This window comes from Diceros bicornis, chromosome 25, assembly GCF_020826845.1.
Source record: "Diceros bicornis minor isolate mBicDic1 chromosome 25, mDicBic1.mat.cur, whole genome shotgun sequence".
Lineage (NCBI taxonomy): Eukaryota > Metazoa > Chordata > Mammalia > Perissodactyla > Rhinocerotidae > Diceros > Diceros bicornis.
Window position 1 is genome coordinate 21,443,215 of NC_080764.1, and position 18,486 is coordinate 21,461,700.

The 18,486-nt window shown below is 41.2% G+C and overlaps 1 protein-coding gene across 2 annotated transcripts in view; it reads right to left on the reverse strand.

Moving 5' to 3' along the window:
• Positions 1 to 688: 688 nt before the first annotated feature.
• Positions 689 to 18,486, reverse strand: part of DRAM1 (DNA damage regulated autophagy modulator 1) — a 36,630-nt gene continuing 18,832 nt past the window's right edge. The window contains exons 4-8 of one of the 2 annotated variants that reach the window (XR_009223946.1): positions 13,144 to 13,321; positions 8,098 to 8,156; positions 3,636 to 3,728; positions 2,846 to 3,047; positions 689 to 952 (exon numbers count right to left, since the gene is read on the reverse strand). Coding sequence is in view for 1 of the 2 variants with exons in the window: in XM_058568555.1 (XP_058424538.1) it covers positions 3,003 to 3,047; positions 3,636 to 3,728; positions 8,098 to 8,156; positions 13,144 to 13,321 (375 nt within the window). In the remaining variant the exon portion in view is untranslated. Of the gene's footprint in view, positions 3,048 to 3,635; positions 3,729 to 8,097; positions 8,157 to 13,143; positions 13,322 to 18,486 lie in introns of both variants that reach the window. The other variant, XM_058568555.1, reaches the window with a different exon arrangement.

Here is an 18,486-nt window from a genome sequence, read left to right on the forward strand (position 1 = left end):
CTTCTGAGAAACAACTTTTACCCACCATCAGCCCAGTAATTTGGGTGGTGTTGACCCCACCCTGCTCCAGAGGTGGACATGTGACTCAGGTCTGACCACTCAGAGCATCACACCTCCCTGGGCTACAGGATGGGCACATGACCCAAGCCAGCCAATCAGAAACAATGAGTTTCAATTCACGGGCTTCTGTTGGAACCATTGAAAAGTCCTCTCTTTCCACTGGACAGGTTGGAGGCCTGGGGCTTCTAGAAGCCATCTCACTCCCACCAGGGGAAAGCTTGCCTGAGAATGATGCCAACAGAGAGAAAAGCAGAGCTCAGAAAAAAGAGAATAAACAGCATCCTGGTGGCACTTTTGGATGCAGCCATCTAAAGCCAGCTCCACTCCTGGACTTCTCAGTTACTTGAGTCAATAGACGCCCCTTTTTCCTTCAACAAAGTTGAGTTGTATTTCTGGTGCCTTCAACTCTAAGAGTCTTGACCGATGCAAACTTCTGATACTACTGTTCAAGCATCTCTACAAAGATGACCCATCATGCCCACATGCAAAGCTACATGAATTAAGAAAACATGAGGTTTGAACTATACCTTTATCAAATCCAGCTGGAGCTAGAATTGTTTCCTGGATAAATACACTTCATAGCAGTATCTTGGCAACAAATTATAATTTACAGAGACACAAATTACTAAAACAAAGAAATAGTTTATTTTACTCTTTCAGGTCATGAGGTCCAAGGAAATGCAAGTTCACGGAAATTAGAAATAACACTGAAGTGTGGATAAGACCAGCTTTGGAGGTTGCATGGAATCAGCTGAATGTGATTGTCTGGAGTGATTTCTGGCCTTCTCGGTTTGCCAAGCCAGGTGTCCCATTTTGTCTAGCCCATGTAACAATGTCTTTGGTAACTGTCCAGGTTGAAGAGAGTTGTCATAGTATGGTGACTCCCAGATAACTGGAATGTTTACAGTACACAAAGCAGAACAGTCAACATTACTGAGTGATAGAGACCATCTGTTTATCACTTAACTAGTAAACCAGAGTAATTTATTCCTTCATTTGTTCACTCATTCATTCATGCACTCATTATTAAGCACCTACTATGGACCAGGAGGCACCCTGGTAAATGCTGGAATTACAAAGGTAAAGATTAAGGCACATGCTCTGCCCTCAAGGAGCTCCCAGTCTAATCTCGCAGAGAGATGTGGAAATGAAGACAACGCATCATGAGAAGCACTGATAACGAAAGTCTGTTCAAAGTGAGACCCAACCATGGAGCCATCTATTACATCTATTACATCTGTGCATCTATTACATCTATTACACCAATGCATCCACGGTAAAGATATATGGCATTCCTCCCCCTCTTCAGAATAATGAACGCTTGACACAGCTGTAATCAGTCTTTCAGTTCCAGTGTTACAATGGGGACCCACAGCATTATGACAAGTAACAACAGACCGAGACATGGTGATCACGTTCCCACTGCTGAACATTTAGGGGAGACACAGTTTGTCATTACAGAGGTGGCTGACTGCTTCTGAGTTTCACCCCTTCACTCAACAAGTCGTTATCGAGAAGCCATCACATGCTCACCACCACCAGATTCCCTCCAAGGCTGTCCAAGTGGGCCGCTCTGCCCTTGGCATATGCCCTCAAGGTCTGGACCCACTTGGCCAGACACGGATTTGTGTTCTGGAGGATTCTTGAAAAAGAGTTCCTTCTCTTCAGCTTTCAAACCTAAGCCTTAACATTTCAAGGCCCACTTCCTCCTCTGGAATGACTTGCTTTTCATTTGTCATTCACGATTTGGGTGAAACGGTGGAATGCGTAGGTCTTGCTTACCAAAGGACGTGATTCACATTTCATATAGTGTGCAAACATCCCGCCACAGGCATTACAAAGAGGAGCAAATAAAGTGCACCCTGCATCCTCTCCTTTCTCTCTCTTTCTCGGCCCTATGTTCCCTTCGACGTGTTGACTGGCATAAAATGAATTCGAAATGTGAGTTTCAGCTTCTGAGTCAGACTGTATATCAAGTTATGCCAGTAACAACAAAGGGTGGTTTTATAAATGTTACTTTTAATGCTTTTCACAGGTTGGCTTTGCAGAGGTTTAGTATTAAGCAAAAGTCTCCTTCCCATAATCCTGCCTTCCACGAATGTTCCCTGAGACACACTTTTCCTCCTTGCTCATCTAGCGAAGACAACAATCTGGAATCCAGTGAGGTTTTCCTGTTAGTCGCTCACCTCTGTTTTACTCTGTTGTTATAAGGCTTCTGATTTCTAATCTGCCTTGATGAATCCATCCCACCTGGACTTCCATCCACTGCTGACTGCCAGGTAGCAGCAGGGTAAAAGCTTCGGCCCTGTGAGCAAGGAGGCCCATGGAGGGCAGAATTTCAAAACTGAGGTTATTGTGTTCACTTAGAGTTAATGTGCATAGTAGTATTAAGGCTTTTCAGTAGAAGCATTTTGCTTAGTTCATCTAAAAATCAGAGTACCTTAGTGTTAATTTATTAACTAAATCTCTGTGATGACCATAAACTGAATTTTATAAATGCCCTAGTGATATAAAATCATACAGTTCATTCTCTAAAAATGAAATTTAAAAATGATTATCCCCTGATTTTACATTTGAGTGAATTCCTCATTAGTGTATTTCCATAAGTCACTCACACACACAGAAAAAGCAAAAGGGAATCTGTACAAACTAAGAGCTCTCCATTTTCTGTAACCACTTATCCTTTCTGTAACGAATTTGTCAACATAAAAAAGTGCCTACTTGGAAAATTATAAAAACGTTGCTACAATGTCATAAATGCTCTACATTCTCTAGGAAAACATACCTTTGAAAACAGTACAACCGTTGGGAATCTTAATGAAATTCGAGTCCGGGATGTGCCATACATGCATTCCACTCAGGGCTAAAACTCTGCCTGTCCTCTGTGCCCCTTCTAGAAATTGTCTGCGACTTTCATTGACTGAGATAGGAGTCTTCTTTCTTCAAACGGCACCGTTGATTTCTGTGGATATCCTTAGGGTGACACTCTATTAAAAAAAACAAAAAAAAAAAGGTTTAAAAGAAGGTAAACAATTCCGCTGCCGGCAATGAAACTCCGCACAGCTTTGCCCAACCCTAGACATGATCTCACTATGGTTTGTGCTGAGCTTCAGCTGGGTCCTGAAGAATTTTCTTGACTTTCTATATCCTTTTAGCTAATCATTCACTTGTTTCAATATGTAAGATTTTCTTTGTTGCCAGATCTGATAAGGTCCCACCTTCTCTCTGCCTTGGGAACATTTTTCAACAACAGACTTTTATTTTTTAAAAAGATGTATTTCCTATTATTTGCAACTAGTGAGACCGCCTCAAAAAGAAAATAACCAGGGTATATGACTATAAGCATCAAATGGCAGGGGACATACGAATCTTGCGTTGTTTGGGAGAGCTGTTAAAGATGCTTCCCTTTGAGAATAACTAAGTTGCATGATACTTATATTTTTTCAAATGCATGAGGGTAAAAAGAAAGAAAGATAGTGCTCTTATTTTTTTTTAATGTAAGAAGTTTTCTATGGATTTTGAATAATCCTAGTTGTCAGCAATTTATAACATTTGAACCATTGATAAATACCTACCTGGAAATCTTGGACAAATGTTAGGAAGTAGAAAATAAAACCAAAGGCCACTGTCCATTCACAGATCGCACTCACTACGTGATATACATAATCCTAAGAGCGATAATAAAGAAACAGAATTTAGCCCAAATCGATTCACTTTAGTGTACGTATTGAAATAATAATGAGCAGGTCAGGCCAGAGGAAAAAGCTGTCCAGGGAGCATAAACCAGCCCCTTGAGGAGTCAGCAAGTCCACATGGATGAACATCAGGGCACCTGCCCAATGAGAACATGAACGCAATTATCCTGAAAGTTCTTTCCAGCTCTCGCACACCCTGGCTTTTAGACTAGTCTATATATCTTCAAAAGGCAAAATAAAGACCAAAAAATGGCCAAGTCTGGGAAGCAAATTTGGACTCAACAGAAAAAAGAACTTTCCATACAAGCCATGACTTGTTTTCCCACTGCTGGGAATCCCAAAGTTGAAAGGCACGCTTAAAAAGCATCTATTTGGCGTTTGTAGAGTTATTCCAAAGAATGAGTGTCTGCATCTAGAGGAAATTGGCTGCCTATCGCCACAGGGTTTTGTGTTTCTCTGTGACTATAGAAAATGTCAGTTCAGAAAATAGTTCTCCTTAACGTTATAAGGTAAACAGAGCTACAAAGCAAATGCTAATGGGACATCTATTTGTAACTGACTCTATCTTCTTGGGGGCAGGAATGAGAAAATGGAAGGCAAGAATGAGAATGGCGGGGCCAGCCCCGTGGCTTAGCGGTTAAGTGCATGCGCTCCGCTGCTGGTGGCCCAGGTTCGGATCCCGGGCGCGCACCAATACACCGCTTGTCAGGCCATGCTGTGGCAGCGTCCCATATAAAGTGGAGGAAGATGGGCACAGATGTTAGCCCAGGGCCAGTCTTCCTCAGCAAAAAGAGGAGGATTGCCCATCCTCAGGGCTGATCCTCACAAAAAAACAAAAGAATGAGACTGGCTTTAATGGTGGGGGTGTGGGCAGGTTCCAAAGTCAGCTGCCTATGGAGGTCAGGAAATTAATCAAAATAAACGAAACTGATGGTTTCGAAAAGAGAGGGAAGATGGAGACCCCACGCCTTATCAGCTCAATTCCATTTTCACGGAATGGGAAAATATGACTCCAGTGTTGCTTTGAGAGAGATTTTAAAAAAAGCCTCTGTGTGTGTGTGTGTGTGTGTGTGTGTGTGTCTGTGTCTGTGATCTCCTATTTTTAAATGCTGGGAACTACTTTAAAAGCATTTTTAAACACCATGTACGTAAAAAATGCGTGTCTGCATTTTGACTTTAGCCCACATGCCAAATTAGGCCCGTGGACTGTCAGGTTGCCCCCTCTGATTTCAAATAATGACCTGTTTTTTTCCTACTTCACTTTCTGTTCTGCTATAGGTTACAGATGTCAGAAAACAAATGTGCTGGATTGCAGGTTGGTTCCATGGTGACAGTTGTTTTCGTGTGTGAGGAAAATCAGCCCTGAGCTAACATCCGATGCCAATGCTCCTCTTTTTTGCTGAGGAAGATTGGCCCTGGGCTAACATCCCTGCCCATCTTCCTCTGCTTTATATGGGACGCCGCCACAGCATGGCTTGACAAGCAGTGCATCGGTGCGTGCCCAGGATCCGAACCCCGGGCTGCCGGAGCGGAGCATGGGCACTTAACCACTAGGCCACCGGGCCAGCCCCATGACAGTTTTTTTCTTTGATCCAGTTTTCATCCACAAAGATTCAATCGAGAGGCATCAGACTCTCATAGACACCACCCCCTGCTCTCCCCAATGACGTTCACATCCATCCTGTTCTCATCCAGCTCGCAGTGGGGAGACCCTCACCAGCCTTCCTTAGGGGAGAGAGAACGGAGGCCACCTCCTTTCTGTGACAGCACCAGGGGATCCACCCCATCCTGTATCATCCTTGGACAGTGAAGAGATGGCTTATAAAGATAGAAGCAGAATTTGGGGGGGTGGGTTTCTTTAGTATGATATTAATGAAAGTGCACTGAACAGGAGTCCAGACGCCTCCAGTACAGGCGTGTGAGTGCAGGCAAAGCTCTAATCTTGCTGTGTAAAATGAGACAATGGAGGGGGGCCAGCCCAGAGGCACAGCAGTTAAGTGTGCGGGCTCCACTTTGGTGGCCCGGGGTTCACAAGTTTGGATCCCAGGCGCCCACCGACACACAGCTTGTCAAGCAAGCCATGCTATGGCGGCGTCCCATATAAAGTAGAGGAAGATGGGCACGGATGTTAGCTCAGGGCCAATCTTCCTCAGCAATAAAAAAGAGGAGGATTGGCATCGGATGTCAGCTCAGGGCTGGTCTTCCTCAGAAAAAAAAAAAAAAAAAGAGAAAGAGACAACGACATGATTCTCACCCTCCCTACCAAGTAAGACGATGCACAGGAATGTGCCATGAAAGCTCTAAAGTTCCACAAGTTTGGGGCAGTACCTAAATGATTCATCTATTCAGTGAGTTAATGTAAAGGGTTTTCTTTGCATTTGTTGACATTGGGAACAGAAGGCAATACAAGAATGACACGGTAATTTATGGAGTGAGTAGAAAAACAGGTACTTTTCACTTTTCTAAGATAGAAAATGAAATGGAAAAAAAGATTTTTAACTGCCTGGGGATATGCTTTGACGAACCCATCCAGGCAGCTCATACACGTTTGATTTGTGGTGGAAGGTCTCCTCCCAGTGGCAACAAAGTAAAGTACACTTGGGGTTACACTGCTGTGAGGTCTCACTTCCAGGAAGCACATTTTTTTTAATGTCCTCTGGTCACTGTCTTTCTCAGCATCTTCAGTCTCTCCCTTGTCTCTTGCAGGTTTCCATCGCATGCCAAAATTCTCTGTCTTGGGAAATCCTTCCTCTTACTCCGCTGTCCCTTCTAGCCACCATCTTATTTCTTCTCTTCCTCTCACTTCCAAGCGTTCGATTGATAGCTGAATTAATGAACCACTCCTCTCACCATTTCTTTAACCTCCTGCAACCGGCTTCTAACGCCAACATTTTACTGAAATTGCCATGTGAAAAAATATCAGTAACTCCCCCTACCCCTTGAAAAGAAAAACTCCTGCTGTTCCCTTACCAGCTGTCTTCTCCCCTGGGGCATCCTTGATCCTCCCGCATGGCAGCTAGACGAACCACCACTGTAAGTGTTTAATGGCACGAGTCCATCTCAATTCCAAACATTCTGTTCCGGGCTGTCCCAGTGGCGTAGTGGTTAAGTGTGTGAGCTCCGCTGTGGTGGCCCGGGGTTCACAGGTTCGGATCCTGGACGCACACAGAGGCACTGCTTGTCAAGCCACGCTGTGGTGGCGTCCCATATAAAGTAGAGGAAGATGGGCACGGATGTTAGCCCAGGGCCAGTCTTCCTCAGCAAAAAAGAGGAGGACTGGCATCAGATGTTAGCTCAGGGCTGATCTTCCTCACAAAAATAAATAAATAAAATAATTAAAAAAAAAAAAATTCTGCTCCTTGTGCGCTGATGTCTGGTCTAGAAATCACCAGTCACTCTATCCTATGCTCTGATGGCTATCAATCCTGCCAGAGTCCCCCAAGTCTAACTGGACATTTCTCCTTGATGTTTCACTGTATCCTCAGAGTCAACAATTCTAAAACTAAACCCATCCACTTTCCCCTATGAAATCGTTTATTCCTGTTGGGGACCTTATCTCTTTCTGTTCACGGGAACCAATTCTTTGGTTCACCCAAGATAAAAACTTGGAAGTCATCTCCAATTCATGATGTCATTTCATTTTCATCTTAGTCGCTTGCCAGTAGTCGTCAAATATTTTTCCCCTATTACTTCCAATCTAGGGTAATCTTGATTTGAAATCTGTAATGGTAGAACTGCCTTCTCCCTGCCTTCCTAACTCTTAGCTCTTCTCGTCAATCCATCCCAGGTGTTGCTTCTGACTAATATTCATCCAATAATAGTCTTTCCATTTACTTTCCTGTTTAAAAGTCTTTAAAGGCTTACTCTGGTCACCTAAGTCAAGTCTGCCCACCTCTTAAAGACTTCCACAAACTACTCCCCTGCAGATTTATCCCTGACCACATTTATTTCTCACTCTATCCTGAAACGAGCTATCCACTACACTGGAGCTGCTCTCCTCTCCTCTGCTTAACACGCCATGCTTCCTCTGACCTCCATCCACAGCGCTCCTCTACCCTGAAGTGTCTGACCTCTTTTACGTAACAGATGGTTGAAGTGTTTAAGACAGATTTAGGAATTCAAAATTTTGAAACTAATCCCAGGAACCATTTGAGATTTTCCTGATAGCTAATTATAACACAGGCATTGCCAAATAATTGGAAAATAAGCTAATGTTATGCCATATTTACTCCATATTTTGCAACTTGTTCTAAGAAATGGCAGTGATCCTTCTAGATTTCACCCAGCCACAGTCTCACATAACCAGCCTCCACAATCAGATTCAAAATGACTTAAATCTTACCTTTTCTTTTGGATTCCACTCCAGCTTGGTTATAGAAATCAGTGAAGCACAGGCAATCACTAAAAAAAGGAAACTGTTAAGGAAACTACAGGAGAAAATAGGCCCTTTAATGTTAAGACTAGGTTATTCTTCCAGTAATATAATCATTACACAGTGTTAAAATGCTCCACCTTAGGCCCGTTAGGACGGCTACATCAAAAACCAGAAAATGAGTGCTGGTGAGGATGTGGAGAAATTGGAACCATTGTGCACTGTTGGTTGGAATGTAAAATGGTGTAGCCTCTGTGGAAAACAATATGGAGGTTCCTCAAAAAATTAAAAATAGAACCACCATATGGTCCAGCAATTCTACTTCTGGGTATACACTCAAAAGAATTGAAAGCAGGGACTCAAAGAGATATTAGCACACCCACATTCATAGCAGCATTATTCACAATAGCAAAAATGTGGAAGCAACCCAAGTGTCCATTGACTAATGAATAGATAAGCAAAACATAGTATATACATACAATGGAATATTATTCAGCCTTAAAACAGAAAAGAATTCTGCAATATGCTACCACATGGGTGAATCTTGAAGACATTATGCTAGGTGAAATAAGCCAGTCAAAAAGACAAATACTGTATGATTCCACTTACATGAGATACTTAGAATAGTCAAATTCATAGAGACAGAAAGAGAATAGTGGTTGCCAGGGGTTGGGGGGAGGGGAGAATGGGGAGTTATTGTTTAATGGGTACAGATTTTCAGTTTCACAAGATGAAAATAATTACAGGGAATGGATGGTGGCGATGGTCGCACAACAACATGAATGTATTTAATACCACTGAACTATATACTTAAAAATGGTTAAGATGGAAGACTTGATGTCATGTGTATTTTAAACACACACAAAATGTTAATACCAACATTTCTGCAATCAAACCAAGTTATATTAACTTTTTATAATCTCAAACCTTAAGTTCGTTTATGACAGCAGTTAAATTACAACATGGAAATACAGTCACTCCTTAGCAATATTTTTTAAGTTATATATAACAAAATTTTAATCTGTGTCTACATTTTGCTCATCCCTGCATGTTTCTCAGTGTTACACTGGTTACCTTAATTGCTTAAATTTGGTCAAAATGAGCCAGCCCTGATGGCCCAGCCATTAAAGTTCAGCATGCTCCACTTCGGCAGCCCAGGTTCAGTTCCCAGGTGCGGAACCACACCACTCGTCTGTCAGTAGCCATGCTGTGGCAGTGACTCACATAGACGAAGTAGAAGGACTTACACTAGAATATACAACTATGTACTGGTGTTTCAGGTGGGAAGGGAAAAAAACAGAGAGGAAGATTGGCAACAGATGTTAGCTCAGAGTGACTCTTTCCCAGCAGTAAATAAATAAATTTGGTTAAAATGACTGATACAGCAGTCCAAGATGGGTATTTTTCAAGTGCTTTTTCCCTAAAATACTATTTTCCTTAAATAAAAATATTGAATAAAAATATGTTTTCCCTAAAATACTATTTTCAAGGCAACAGATTTAAGGAAAAATTAACATTTAAAGTACCAAAGCTCATATACAAAAACAAGCTATAGAAATTCAAACTATTATTTTTAAAAGACAGATTTTCATTGAGTAATTGGGTATAAGTGGAGCCCTTCCTCCCAGGCCCAAAGAGTTTTACAAATCAAAGAGATATTTCCTACATCTTACCTTGGGGGTGAACGACAAACCCTGAGAGGTCAGCCTAATAATGCCAAGGAGCACAAGAGCGGTGACAACCATTTTGATTGAATTTAGAAGGCAAGGGGCCGGCCCCGTGGCTTAGCGGTTAAGTGCTTGCACTCTGCTACTGGCGGCCTGGGTTCGGATCCCAGGCTTGCACCACTCACCACTTGTCCAGCCATGCTGAGGTGGTGTCCCACATACAGCAACTAGAAGGATGTGCAACTATGATATGTAACCATCTACTGGGGCCTTGGGGAGAAAAAGGAGGAGGATTGGCAATAGATGTTAGCTCAGGGCCGGTCTTCCTCAGTAAAAAGAGGATGATTGGCATGGATGTTAGCTCAGGGCTGATCTTCCTCACCAAAAAAAAAAAAAAAAAAAGGAAGACAAAAGAGAAAGCTAGAGAAAAACGAGATGCTCTTAAAAAGCTTTTACGAAAGGTTAGGAATTCAAGGTGTTGCGTCAATGCCAAGCTTAGAGCCTCCTCTGAATTGGGGGTCAGCACCCCTCTCCTCACCCCCACCCCTCATATTTTGCAATGCCTAACACTTCTCTGTTTTTCAAAATAAAAGTAGAAAGCAAAGAAGATTTCATTACCACACTCCTGTTTCTAAGTGTTCTAAAGCCTTTTAATCCTTTCATTTATTTTCTCTTTAGTTCCATCTTCTGGGCACCAGGTACCATGCTGCAGGAGGAGGTGGGAGAGGCAGAGAAAAAACCCTGGTGAAACAGACTTGGTCTCAGCTCCAGAAACATCCCAGTCTTGATGGATGAAGCCCAGGGAATGTGTCACATGAGAGAAAAGAACAGGACACAGTGATGAGTCAGAGGGAAAACTATTAACTCAAGCGGAATGGGGTTTGGGGTGTCAGGAAGGCTTCACTGAGTTGAGCTTAATCTAAGTTGTGAGATTCAAGGAACTCTCTAGGGCAGCGCCATCCCACAGAAATATAATGCCAGCCACATGTGTCACTTTAAATTTTCTACTGTAGTAGCCACATTTTAAAAACACTAAAAAGAACCAAATGAAATTAACTTTAATAAATATCTCATTTAACCCAATATATCAAAAATATTATCATTTCCACATTTAATAATATAAAGAATTATTAATGAGATATTTTACTTTTATTTTCTTATAAAGTCTTTGAAATCTGGTGTGTGTTTTAATGCAGCACGTTTCCATGTGGATGAGGCACGTTTCAAGCACTCGATGACTACATGTGGCTACTGGCTACCCTATTGGACAGACACCTCAGCTCTAGAAAAATAAGGTGGAGGAGGATAATCCAGCCAGAGAGAAGAGCATGGGGCAAAAGCAGAGAAGAGGAAACAGCCAAGTCTAGGGGAGAAAATGTAAAAATGAGGTTGAAAAAATAGGCAGTCTCAGGGGCCGGCCCCGTGGCTTATCGGTTAAGTGATGGCACTCCGATGCTGGCGGCCCGGGTTCGGATCCCAGGCGTGCACCGACGCACCGCTTGTCTGGCCATGCTGAGGCCACGTCCCACATACAGCAACTAGAAGGATGTGCAACTATGACATACAACTATCTACTGGGGCTTTGGGGGAAAAATAAATAAATAAATAAAATTATAAAAAAAAAAAAAGACAAAATAGGCAGTCTCAGATCACGTGTCTCAAGCAAAGGAAGCTAGACTCTGTGCTGTTAGTGATTTTGTGGAGGCTTTTGAAAGCTGAGGAAGCCAGGTGCAAGATGGATGGTTTAGCAGGGAGGGCTTAGAAGCCTGATTCTATGACTGCCTCGCTCTATGCCTAGTTTCTTCAGTAGTCAAACGAGGCCATTTCACAGAAATATTATAGTAAGGAGAAACGAGGGCATTTTAAACATGCTTTGAAATCTTTGTAAGGAAATATAAATACCATGCTAACATTTAAGACAAAAGACTTTTTCAAATGGGTGAATCTGTTGAGTTAATTTGATACAGGGACACAACCTGTTTGGTATGGGGATGCTACCCCTTGGCATGGCACATAAGCACCCTCTAGAAATGCAAACTATTAGTGTGTGAAACTCCGAGTCCTGAAATGTTTCTTCTGCTAAAATTCTCTCTAATTTTATAATCTAGAAATCTGTCTCCAAAGTTGGAAGCAAGGAAAGGTTTCCTACACCAAGAAACTTTGCTTTTAACACTATAAACATTTCTACCATGAATTTTATAACTAACCCAAGCTAAAAGTTTTAAGGAGATATACTTGAAGAGAAAGCACAAATGTCTTCAACCTATACATAGGACAAGGAAACTGAGAAGGAACTATCTTAGAAGTCAAGGCATATATTTTGTTGTTAAATTTCTCAATACTAGGATTTGGTTCCTCTGTAATTTTGTAATTAAAAATTTCCTTCCCTAGGATGAAAAAAGCAAAACACTCCCAAAACCATACTTAAGCTTCACATTTTGTATAGCTTCTACTTTAAAACAGAAATGCAAAGCTTAATATTTAAAAGCACATGGTGGGTTTTCACTCAAGCTTGCCCACTTTACACCACCACCTAGCCACTAGCAAAATTGATGCTGATTAAATAGTTCCTATTTTCCTACAATCTGACAGTAGTCACCATTTTTTAATGACTATGCAGCTTTCTCTCATATGACTGCAGATGGTATTTCGAAAGATGGGGAATTTTCCACCTCTTAAAGATCACAGCTTTTTTATCTTCTTTGTTAAATACATCTAGAAAGAAAGAGAGAAAGAACAAGCTTTCATTTCCTCTAAATCAGAATCTACATGCATAACAAATTCATATTTTCTTTTCACATTGTTGAATTAGAAAAGGAAATGAAATTTCATTTTGCAAATGAAATCAGTGATAAAAAGAAAAGGCTAAGTGTATTTTAATTAACTTAGAAATAAATGATATAGAGCTTTTCAAAACCTCTTAATAAGGGTGAGTAAACCAAACTATTAATCACCTACGTGCGGGGAGATGGGAGAGTCTGGCCTCTGGGGACTCTATAGGGCTATTACTTTAAGGACAATATCAATATTTGCTGTCTTTAACCAAGCACTACAAAGAAAAATAAATATTTGCACATGGCTCCTGAAACCAAGGCTGTGGAAGGAAAGTAAACAGAGACTGAAGGGCTCTGACATTCTTCCGTTCTCCTTTCACACAATTCTTTTCCCCAAAGATTCTTTTGATCCAACCAGACAATGTTGAGATATTTTCTTAATGATTTACACTTTTCTCCCAATTGTTCTTCTGAAGCATGTGGAAACTTGGCTGTTAATGTTTGCTTTTTTCATGCTTTTTGGGTGGGGAGGGGAAGTCAAGTTTGTGAGGACACTACAAATGTGAAAAGGATACTGGGGATGACAGCTGCGCAGGAAATGGCAGAGATGGCCAGCCGTACGTGGCACGTGGACAGTCTGTTCCACTGGGGACACGATTTGTAAGAGATGATGGATTGCAGGAGCGTGTACACGACACCGCAGACGAAAGCCAAAAGAGCGCCGCCATCGTGGACCACGGGGACAGCTAACTCCTAGAGAGAAAGTCACAAATGTGTGTTACTCCACATGCGGCTGTCCACATGGAGACCCGAGCATGCGCTCACTCTGGGCTACTCAAAGCCCTCGGTCATCACCGAGGCACCACCACTTCCTGGAAAATGTGGCTGCTTGCAGAAGACTACCAAGAGAAAAGCCTTCCCAACGCTGAAGTACCTGCCGAGCACTCATTGTTCCACAGCAATCTTGGGCACAAGGGAGAAGGACAGAGTGACCTCTACCTTAGAGGTGGGAGAGTGGGGTGTGGTGGGCCTTGGAGTTTTGCTGACCTGGATAAAAAAATCTCAACTCCACCACTGGGCTCTGTGACCTTAGTTTAAAATTTAAATTTCTGTCTCCATAAGACGGGCATGATAATTTCTGCCTTGCAGGTTTGTGGTGAAGATTATATGATAAATTTCATATAAAAGTACATGACTTGTTCCATGAAGGTGCCAAGGGTGGCTTGGGGTTTTCAGGCTCCCTGCTCCCCAATAATCTCTATTTGTCTCTCCCAAGTCCCCCAAATGAACACACAAATCTAAGTGAAAACACTGCTCTTGCAATGCAAAGGCAACTTGAAATCAGGCCCCCAGCCCCACCATCCTCTAACCAGCCACTTCAACCAGAAAGCAGCCCTTATGCCCAGTCTAGGCAGCAAGTCTGGTGTTGACCCCAGACATGCTCATAACTAACCAATCAAGGAGACTCACTTTTGACTCCTTTCAAATATGCAACTGGCACCTACCTTCTGGTGTAACAATGATGTCGAGATTGAATAACTGAGTCTCCACTTGAACATGCAAGCTTTGCAAAGGGGCAAGTTAAAGTATTGTCCAAGAGAGCCTGGTTTCGGCCTCCAGCCCCTTCTGGCCCCAACTCACTGTCCATACCCTTTCCTCCAGGACTTTTCTTTGACCTGGGCCACCCAGGCTTCCCCACAATCTCAACGTTCTCCATCCAGACTGTTCACAAATAAACTGATATTAAATCTTAATTCTCCACGTGGGAAAAAGAGATTTTAAAAAAAACCTTTTAAAATTATTTTCTAAGGAAATTTATTTCCTGGTATCAAACTTAGGAATATAGCGAAAAATCCATTACTTGATTTGTGTTATATTCAAATACGGCTGCATTAACATTCTGCAACATGGCATATCAATTACTCATTTATTAGGTATAGACTCTGTATTCCTAGGATACCTCGCATGGGTGTGTAGATTTAGGGAAGTTATATATGAAAAATAAAGTACATTCAATGACTTTTAAAATGTGTGTAAACCTTTAAGCACTTAAAGAATTAAGAAAAATAACCACTGAAGTGTACATTTCAAAAAGGTTAAGATGATAAATTTTATGTTGCATGTATTTTACCATAATTAATAATCCAAAGGAAATTAAATCACTGTCTCAAAAGGATATCTGCAACCCCATGTTCATTGCAGCATTATTTACAACAGCCAAGACAGGAAAACAACCTAAGTGTCCATCAATGGATGAATGGATAAAGAAAAGGTGGTATATATACCAGTAGAATATTATTCAGCCATAAAAAAGAAGGAAATCTTGCCATTTGCAACAACATGGATGGACCTTGAGGGCGTTACGCTAAGTGAAACAAGTCAGACAGAGAAGGACAAAGACTGTATGATCTCACTTATACGTGGAATCTTAAAAACAAAAAAACAACTGAACTCATAGGTTCAAAAAACAGTTTGGTAGTTGACAGAGGTGGGGGGTAGGGGGTGGAGGAAATGAGTGAAGGTGGTCAGAAGGTAAAAACTTCCGGTTATAAGATGTGAGGATGTAATGTACAGCATGGTGACTCTAGTTAACAATACTGTATTGTATATTTGCAAGCTGCTAAGAGTAAATCTTTTTTTTTTTTAATTTTTTGTTTATTGCAGTAACATTGGTTTATGACATTGTAAAAATTTCAGGTGTACATCATTGTACTTCTATTTCTGCATAGATTACATCATGTTCACCACCAAAATATGCTAAGAGTAAATCTTAAAAGTTCTTATCACAAGAAAAAAAAACCTGTACCTATGTGAGGTGATGGATGTTGTGGTGATCGTTTCACAATATATACATTTATCAAATCACTATGTCGTACATCTTGGACTGACACAATGTGATATGTCAATGATATATCAATAAAACTGGGGGAAAAAACAGTATTAAACCAAAAATAATAATAAAAGAATTACGAAAAATAAATCCTTTTCACTCCTTGAATGTTAGGCACATTTGGGCAAAGGGAAGATAAACAAATGACAAGGCATCTACTAATGAGTCATTTTCAGGAATAATCTTCTGCAGATTTTGGTGCTTTCCAATCTCCATTTTCTTTTCGCACTATGTAAATCAACATCCTGAATGTACATACTTTGTCTCCTCCCCTAATCCTGTCAGGGAATTTGCTTCCTCCACCCTGACCAATTCAACACATCCTTTAGGATCTTAATCTGCAAACTTGATGGGACCCCCACATTAACCTGACATTAACAGATCAAAAAGCCCTCGATCCAGCGGGAGTTGTATTTCTTATGTGCCTTTTTCACTGTGAGGTACATACTCTCTCATCAAAGATGTCTTCTAGAAGGAAAATTATTCTTAGATCAGACATGAATTTTGGATAGAGGATAAGATGAAAACCTGGCACTCTTTTTGGATCTCTTTTTTGAAACTCTCTTGTTAATTTAAAAGATAGTAAAAATTGAGAAAACTAGAATATTGAGAGGGTTAAATCTTCGAAAACTTGACTTTTCCAAAATGGAAACTTCTTGAGGGAAAGTAAAGCATTGACAGAGATTGGTGAGGACACACTACCAAGCGGCCATCCCACCCGCCAGTTCAGGAAAGAGAGCGCTCTGTGAACTTCTGATAAATGCAATTGACTCCTACTCAAGAAAAATCACCACCTCTTGCCCTCACTTCTCTAATTCTTCTTGAGGTAACAGCTCAAGTTGGTTTGCTCATGGCATGCTGAAAATGAATTACAGGATATCAAAAGAAGGAAGTTGTAAAGATGTATTTATGGGAACAATGTCAAGGCAAACACTTTGCTTCCAGGACAGTTAAAGATTCTATTTCTGGTTTTTGTGAAGATGTAATCACTTCATGCAAGCCTTACAGAGAACTAAAACTTCAATTATATAACCATCTAAGTTTTCTTCCTAAAGTCTGCCCTTTGTGGTTTAAAAATGGACAGCTATACCACGTACAATGTTGAGCTATTCAGAGAAGAATGTGGTAGGGCATCATTTAGTGCATACTCTCCCCCACTGAGCAATTCATATCCACGCTCTACTAGACAAATTATATCATTCCAGGTCTCCCCCTCCCTTGTCATTGTTTTTTTCCATTGTGCTTTCTGATGCTAGCACTGTGAATTGTGTATACGCTTTTTCCTCAGAGAGATTTCCTCATTCTGGCTTTGAGGTCAACTCTTTCCACAGTTTCTGGACAGACGATTTCGATTCAAAGCCCACTTCTGCCTTTCATTACTCATATGATCTTCGGCAAGGTTTAACCTCTCTGGGCCTCCATTTCTCCTTGATAAATGAGGACAATAAAACCACCTATCTTCTAAGGTCGTTATTAGAACTATATGAGTTAAAGCACTGAATGTTTTCATAAATGTCTGTCACATGGAAAATTTTTACTAAATGTTGTTATGAAAACAAAAGGCATACAATCATAAAACGTAATGTCCTAGAGAGTCTCTACCATGTGAGAAGTGTCACATGCAGCCATGCATTGCAGCCTTGTTTGCCTTATTTCGCCATATGGGGACAACAAGGGAGGAAAGTAAAATGGAGCCTGAAGCAAATTTACTTCACAAAATGCCGTCCATGAAGCTGTGTACGCTTGCTTGAGGGAGGCTACACATTTGGCTCTCACTTTTCCAGCTTCCAACATTAACAAGAAAACACTGATAATTATGGTTTTTGTAAGGTCCAAAACCAAAAACGTGTTGGCCCTGAGTTTAGGGCCCATATCCCTGCCCTGCAGGTAGTCCTGAAGATACTGTGTCATAGAAGGAAGGGTGCCTTCCCCCTCACCCCTCACAAGACAGCACTGGGTTTCCCAGAGCATTTTGTGATAATGTCCCTCCCATTGACAGATGGCACCCGCCTTGTGCAGTGCAGAAAAGATGATTCCGCAGGCCCAGGTGGTGCAGGTCAGACAGAGGCCTCTCTGACAATGGCCCGCCTGACTTCATGCAGGAGCCGATGTTAGCGAATGGATGGAAAGCATATGGCACAGGTGGAGGCCTGAGGTTACTCTCCTCCCAGGTCAATACTAGAGTGCAGCACCCCTAGGCTGTGTGCAAACATCTACTTTAGCAGCTGTGAAGGTTGACACCCTTCTGTGACAATAATTACTTTTCTCCAGTGTGTAGAGTTGCTTCAAATAAGGACGGCAGAGTGGCCAGTGCCCAGGGTTGCCTGCTTTCTAGGTGATAACAAACTTCACGTCCGACAAACAGCCAGGGACATCTCACGAGTAACTCCCCCAGAATGAATGGTGCTCCTCTAGTTCACTGGATGGTCTCCATTTACAAATGAGACTGAGTTTGAGCATAACTTTGAGTTATTTTTAAATGGAGATTTATTTCCAGATCTTGCATAAACAGATTTACCAACAAAACACATTCTATAAGGTGTAATAAAAGACTTGAACATAGCAAAGTGATTACGCTATTGGTCAACAGAGATTTTGCTGTTATTGTATTTTCCTAATTTGTATGAAAATGTAATCCATGTCAGTTGTGTTAATTAAAATAAATTTGAAAGAATAAAATAATAAAAAATTGCACATACTATGTGGTTATACATTTAAGCATTTGTACATATATGCATGTGTATGGGGGCAAAAGACCAGAGGTAAATACATCCCCATTAACTGTTAATTTCTGGGTTATGAAATTATGAGTATATTTTTCTTTTTATACTTCAAATTTTCAAAATATTCTATGAGAAAGAATTACTTTTATAATGAGTTATGATGTTGTTTGTTTGAGGAGGAAGCTCATTTTCCTCATAGGCAAATGAATGGGCCTTGACTGAACCAGAGCTAGTTGCCGTTTTAGGTTTGAAATCAATCTGTTTATTTCATATATATGAAAAGTACATGCTGTGTCCCAAGTTCT